Source organism: Rhincodon typus, chromosome 41 (assembly GCF_021869965.1).
Source record: "Rhincodon typus isolate 14 chromosome 41, sRhiTyp1.1, whole genome shotgun sequence".
NCBI classification, from domain to species: domain Eukaryota; kingdom Metazoa; phylum Chordata; class Chondrichthyes; order Orectolobiformes; family Rhincodontidae; genus Rhincodon; species Rhincodon typus.
Window position 1 is genome coordinate 5841151 of NC_063372.1, and position 6984 is coordinate 5848134.

Below are 6984 nucleotides of genomic sequence, written 5' to 3' on the forward strand. Positions count from 1 at the left end.
CCCTTCCTAACTCCCTACCTGCACTCACCTTTCCTGGCTCCATCCCCGCCTCTTCGACCTGTTTGTTTCCTCTCCACCTATCCTCTCCTCTATCCCTCTTCTATCCGCCTCCCACTCTCTCCCTATTTATTTCAAAACCCCCTTCCCCTCCCCCTTTTCTGATGAAGGGTCTGGGCCCGAAGCGTCAGCCTCTCTGCTCCTATGATGCTGCTTGGCCTGCTGTGTTCATCCAGCCCTGCACCTTGTTGTCTCAGATTCTCCAGCATCTGCAGTTCCTACTATCAGCTGTTCTATCAAGTCTGAATTAAGTAAAACCTCTAGGGGAAAATTGGGTTTTGTCAACCTTGACTTGACTGCTCTTATGCAAGAGACTGTTGCACTGGGGGGAGCGTAACGATTATTGGGGTGGGGAAAACCAATTCAAATGCCTGCAATTAGGCCAAATATAAAATTCTTCAACTATTAATCACTTAATGCAATGGTGAAGCAAACTGTCATTGAACAAAAAAAATGAAACAATTGTCTATACTACTTGTGCAGAAATTTTATTTGTAATATGCTCAAACTGCATTTCATTGCTTTTTCTGGAGGTTTTATTGAGCTAAAGAGTCCTTAATCTGTTATGAAGCATAGGGCCCTTCCAATATGCTACTTTTGTATGCTTTTCTTGCCTGGCTGCCCCTGTGGCTCAATTCATTCCAGTTGAATTCTGGTAATACCATGCTTTTAACTAGAGAACTTGGTGTTTACCCTGAACGTTCCCCGGTCTGTTGTTGGTTTTTTTTTAAGGCTTCTAGTTTCAGAATTGTGTTCTGCCTGTAAACCCTAAATTCATCTCATCTAATCTAGTATTAGAGTCCAAGAATTCTATCTACTTGCACTTTTTGCACAGGATACACCAGCAAGTAAATCAAACATTCCAGACCCTGAGAGAGATCTGGATAACTTAATGCTGGTATTAGGTGTAAACCTGAGTTCAGAATTGAACTTCAAATCTGGTTAGGCTTCCACAGTACATCTCTAATGTGGAAAAAGACATCCCATATTGTGCCTGTTTTTGAAGTTAATTTCCATCCTGTTGTCATTGCTAACTTGGCAGTCTGTGGACATTGGGTTTGGAATCCACTGGGAACAAGAGTTCTCATGCTATGGCTGTAAAGGTTTTTTCATCCCATCACTGAAGACTCTGAAGTTAACAATCTGCAGCTAACCTCCTGTTATAGCCAGGTGTTTACTTGACTTAAACTTCAGTTAATAATGCTTGATGTTTGAACCCTGCTGTGGACTAACATGATCCCCTGGTGGTATTTAAGGTTTATTCAACCTGGGAAGCTTTATTGGTCCACACTTGACCAGTAAACACTGATCACTCACCATCTCTTTGGATTGCTTTCATGAGTGAATTTTAATTCTTGAACTCCAGTAATAGCCATTGTACATGACCTTAAACTTGATTCTATAAACTGTAGTCAGAAGTTTCAGTGCTTTCATCTAGTGACTGAAAAGTTTAGTGGCTGAACCTTGTTTATAGTTATGTGGTTCATGGAGAATTTTGTAAAGTTGAAGTATTAAAGAATGAAACCTCCCAAAAGTGACTTGTCATTCTTTGCATTTCCAATATCCCCTTTAGTTTCACTATTGTCCCAACTTTTTTCTTGCACCCTTGTTGCTTAATCCAAGCCAACTGTTAATGTTGTCAGTGTGTGGGAGTTGGTGCTGTTACTCATTTCTCATGAAATAGAAATGTCTGTTTACACAAGGTGAGCAATCTTTAATACACCTTTTCACTTGAGTCATGGTGCTTGGCCAATGTAAGAGTTGCTGGGAGGATCTGTTAAGTCATCAAAAAACAGGTATGTGATGGGTCTAGGCCTGAAACGTCAGCCTTTCTGCTGCTTGGCCTGCTGTGTTCATCCAGCCCTGCACCTTGTCTCGTGTGATGGCACAGGCTTGTTGAGTTTCAGTAATGCTACTTTTTCCCCCACTTGTAATCTTCCTAGTGGCGAAGCAGTGTTCAAACTTGTGTAAAGAACAAAGAAAATTTACAGCACAGGAACAGGCCCTTCGGCCCTCCAAGCCTGTGCTGATCCAGATCCTCTATCTAAACCTGTCGCCTATTTTCCAAGGATCTGTATCCCTCTGCTCCCTGCCCATTCATGTATCTGTCTCGATACATCTTAAATGATGCTAGCGTGCCTACCTCTACCACCTCTGGCAACACGTTCCAGGCACCCACCACCCTCTGCATAAAGAACTTTCCACCATCTCCCTTTAAACTTTCCCCTCTCTCCTTGAACTGTAGGGTAGCTTGATCTTAGTAGAATAATAGGTATAGCTTTCAGTTTTCTGGAAACCTGCTGACCCTGAAATTGAGACAAGGCATGGTCATATAGTTTACAATGAGAGGTTCTTTTGCAGCTGTAAAATTTGGATTTGTTCTGAATGTTTTCAGGTTTATGGATTTTAATCCCTTGTCTTGCTTGAATCAAGACGACTAGTGCTGCTTCTAACACGTGGCCAGAAGCCACAGGGTTAAGGAAATGTACAAACACTGAAGGTGAATTAAATGACTAGTCTTAGAATTCTTTAAAATACACCCTCTCCTTCCTTACCACCCCCACCCCAAAACAAATTCACAACATTGCTCATAACTAGACTTGGCTTCAACTCACTAAAACATGCTACAGAGAGTGAAGGGCTCTTGTGGTGCAGTGGTAGTATCCCTATCTCTGAGCCAGAAGGCCTGGGTTCAAGTGCCACCTGTTCAAGGCACATAACATTTGAGCAAGTTAACTGGAAAAGAAGTCCAAAGTTGAGTTGTTTTTAACTTTGTTCTGTTAACTGGCATTTAGGGGCCCATTCCCCATTGCAACTCCTTTTTTTTATCAGTCAACTTGCAAACCAATCTGGCCTCATTTCTTATGCAGAATGATGGTGGTTTACCCTTAAATTAGCTTTCTTGCCATCATCTTGACAAAGCTTTGATCTTTTTAAGCAATAAATTCCTTGCATTGCTGATCCAGACATGATTTGTCACTGCTTTTCCGCCTGCTTAATTTTAATTCTTGGTCAAATGTCTATTGCTCCTTCATTGCCATTGGTACTCCTGATTAGTCATGTGGCTTCAGAGACCAATGCCATTATTTTGTTAAATTCCAGCAGTTATAGTATGAGCAGCCAGTGAAATGAACATTAACTGAAGTTAAGAGGGCTTAAAGCCATCAGGAGGAAAGTGACATTATGTCCAAGGAGATAGCCAGTGATGTTAAATACCTTTTTAAATTCATCAAATATTGTAGTCCTTTCCTTTCTAACAAATGTCACCTCCACTTTTGAATATAAAAATTATGCTATGGTGCACTTTCTCAAATGACTACATTTGGCTTGCTTTGACATTTGGAATACATGTTTAACATTCAATTGCTTGTGAGCATGTCTTTCCAACTTGGTCTGATTTAGTAGGGTCTGTCACTTCATAGGAGCTTAGCACAACTTTTGGGAGTACACTTAAAGCTTTAAAAGCGTAGCTGAATATAATTATTGTCACATTAATCTTGATGCAGGCTACACTAAGGTTTTTTATTACTGGGGAGGTGATGGCTTAGCAGTACTATTGCTGGATTGTTAATTCAGAGACCCAAACAATGTTCTGGGGACCCCAGGTTTGAATCACCACTAAAGCAGATGGTGAAATTTTAAATTAAATAAAAATCTGGAATTGGTCAAATTCATTGTTTGTCAGGAAAAACCCATCCTGTTCACAACACCCTGAAGGGAAGGAAACTGCTGTCTTTGCCTGGCCTACATGTGACTCCAAACCCACAGCAATGTGATTGACTCTTGACTACCCTCTGGCATGGGCAAAAGTGCTGGCCTTGCCAGTGACTTCCTCATCCTGTGTTCATGAATTTTAAAAATTTTCTAATTCCTATTCCTGGAACATTAACTATCTCCTGCTATATAACTTTTTTACTTTTTTTTTTTTTGAACCTTCAGATGTCTAGGAACTCCTTCCCCCTTTAGGCCTGGTATCTCTCTAACTAACTTGCTTTGTCTAAAGCACTTTAGGTTATAAACAAGATGCAAGTTCTCTTCTGATTGCATGTGTATAATATATAATATGAATTGTTCCACATGGTTTAGGTTTCTACTTCCTTGATCACTGGAAATGAGGTGTATGTCTATATATTAAAGAAACTTCTTTTTCTTTTCCCCTTTTTTCAGGTTGAATTAACAGCAGTGGCAGCTGTCTATCATCTAGAGTTGGAGGGCTAACTTGTCTCTAATAGGATTCTATTACAACTATTGAGGACCATGGCTGGCAGAGGAGTATCCAGGCCAAATGGTCAGTCCCAAACCAGCAAAATATGCCAATTTAAACTTGTATTACTAGGAGAGTCAGCTGTGGGCAAATCTAGTCTTGTGCTACGTTTTGTTAAAGGACAATTCCATGAATACCAGGAAAGCACAATTGGTGGTAAGTCCTCCTAATGTAATTATGGATGATGTCCCTGAAGCAGCATGCTGTAGCTAAGACCCTTTGCCTGAACCACTTACCACCTTTTTCAACTCCACTCCTAACCCTCCCACCTCTACCACCACCTGACTGAGTAGCTGTCTGGTTTTACTTTATTAACCCTTGCCATGTAGTGATATGTCAATTTCCTTCCCAACAGCTTTCTGCATTTTCCAAACTACTAAGCTACTTCTGAAGAACTGGAATTATTTTTTAAGGGGTTGAAGTTGGCAGCTGGTGTCTGTTGCTGTAGATGCACTGACTCTGCAGTGTTTATACCTCTTTCTTTGTTCTATGTTCATCCAAATGGATTTTGTCAAGAGCCAATATTTGTTCTCCCAATCTGGTCACCTTTAAGTACAAACATTGTAACTTCTGTTGCCCATTTATTAGGCTTTCTGCAATTCCTTCAGGACTTTGAATATTCAACCACTTAGCTACTATAAGTAAGTGGGCCTCTCTTAGAAGCAGCTTTTCACACTAGCAAGTTTCTGAATGTTTCAAAATTAATTGAATAAATAATTAGCTCCTGAACTCCAGCCTATATTAGGGTTATTCTCAATTGGTTCATGTTCCAATTTTGAATGCAGCTGGTAAAGTTGGAGAATTGGTTTGGCAAGTTTTTGTTAAAAAACGAGCAACAAGGCCTATGACCAGCTATACCCTAGCAGTTAGCTTGCAGAGGAATGCTTGCTCTTGAGTCTCTGCAGACAACAATGCTATCATTCATGCTGATGTCTGGACTAAGCCTACTGTGCTGTTCCAAAAAAGTCCAACACAAGCTAGAGGAACAGTATCTCCCAATCCACTTGGGCACTTTACAGCTTTCCAGACTCTAGTCCATGAACTGTTCTCTCATTTGGATTACCTACATAATGTCTTGTTTTGCTGTCAGAGCTGATCTGTTTTTCTGCTATTAACACCAACCCATCTAGCTACCTCTACCATTAGCACTCCCTTTTGCTTTGGGCACTTTTACCAGCTGTTACACTTGAGCCTTCATTTTGCCAGCCCCTTTCCATTCTAAAGTTGTTTGTATTGGTCTCAACTTCTTGCTTATGCCCTGCTCCAAAATTTCATTTTGGACATGAAGAAACTCCAACAAACCAAATTGACTAGGTGAGGTTCTGACCATCTGCTAGAGTGGTTTAAATCATTGGCAGTATTTATCAGATTCAATTTCTTTTAAATTCCTCTCTGGTACTCCAGCTTTGTTCAGAGATACTTCCATTTGTAAATGGGTTTCAGTGATTAATCTTGAGCAACTTCACTCAAGTTCTCTAGATGCCAGAAGATCCTGATGGATGTATTCAAGTTAGTTCTGTTAAACTCCTGTAATGCAAATTACTTAACAGATCAACAGACACTGCAGTTCTTGCTGTCTACTCTGCCCACTCAGCCGTTCCCTTTTCTAGAAACTTGCTGAAGCTTACTGGGGGAGAGAAAAGGAAATACTTGGGCAGCAGAAGAACATGAGTGGGAGGGAATTCAAACAAAGATGCAGTGTGCATGAAGTTTAGGAAAGAGGATAAGTGAGATACCTGAAGGATTAAAGGATAGTAATTGAGGCTGGAAATTCAGCCCCTGACCCTGCTCTGCCATTCAATAGAATCATGGCTGGTCTGACATTCTTCATTCCATTTTCCTGCCTTTCCCTGTAACCCATGATTTTCCCCCCCCCCCCATCAGAAATCTCTCAGCCTTCAATATACACATGGACTTTGCCCCCCACAGCTCTTTGGCTAGGAGTTCCAAAGATATTCAACCCTCACATTCCTCCTGTGTCTTAAATTGACACCCCTTTATTCTGAGCCTGTTCTCTGGTCCTCAGTATTTACCTTGGCAAGGCCCTTAAGAATCCTATGTTCAATGAGATCACCTCTCATTCTTGATGCCAATGAGCTTAGTCCCAACCTGTTTTTAGCTCTTCTTCATAAGACAATCCCCCCATACCAGGGATTATCCTTGTGAATCTTCTCTTCACTGTCACCAGTGAAATACCTTACTTTTAAAGGGACCAAAACTGTGCTCAGTACTGCATGTGGTCTGGTTAGCATCTTGTACTTTGCAGTAAGACTTCCCTGCTCTTGTACTCCAACCCCCTTGAGCTAAGGGCCAATGTTCCATTAGCCTTCCTGAATACTTGCTGCACCTGTGCTAGCTCCCTTTGCAACTTAAAGTAATGTTTGTCCATAGAAGTAACATTCTGCTGGTCTCTCTTCCAAAATGAACACCTTCGCACTTCCCATGTACTCGGCAAACTTGTTGCCCACTTAATCTGATATTCCCCTGCAACCTACCTTTCCAATAAATTTTTGTCTGCAAACTTGGCTATGGTATATTTGTTTCAAGTCAGTAAATACTGTAAACAGTTGTGGTCCTAGCACTGTTCCCTGTGGAACCCTATGGGTTATGGTCTGCCAACCTGAAAAAGAACCCCTTATCCCCACTCACTGTTTGCTACCCAT

At 41.1% G+C, this 6984-nt stretch overlaps 1 protein-coding gene across 2 annotated transcripts in view; it reads left to right on the top strand.

Annotated features, from left to right (window-relative positions):
- The window catches only part of LOC109925288 (ras-related protein Rab-5B), a 21959-nt gene that overhangs the window by 2263 nt on the left and 12712 nt on the right, over positions 1–6984 (top strand). For both annotated transcript variants that reach the window (XM_048618901.1, XM_048618900.1), the window contains exon 2: positions 4225–4477. In XM_048618901.1, the coding sequence (XP_048474858.1) occupies positions 4315–4477 (163 nt within the window). In that variant the 5' untranslated portion in view covers positions 4225–4314. The remainder of the gene's footprint in view (positions 1–4224; positions 4478–6984) is intronic.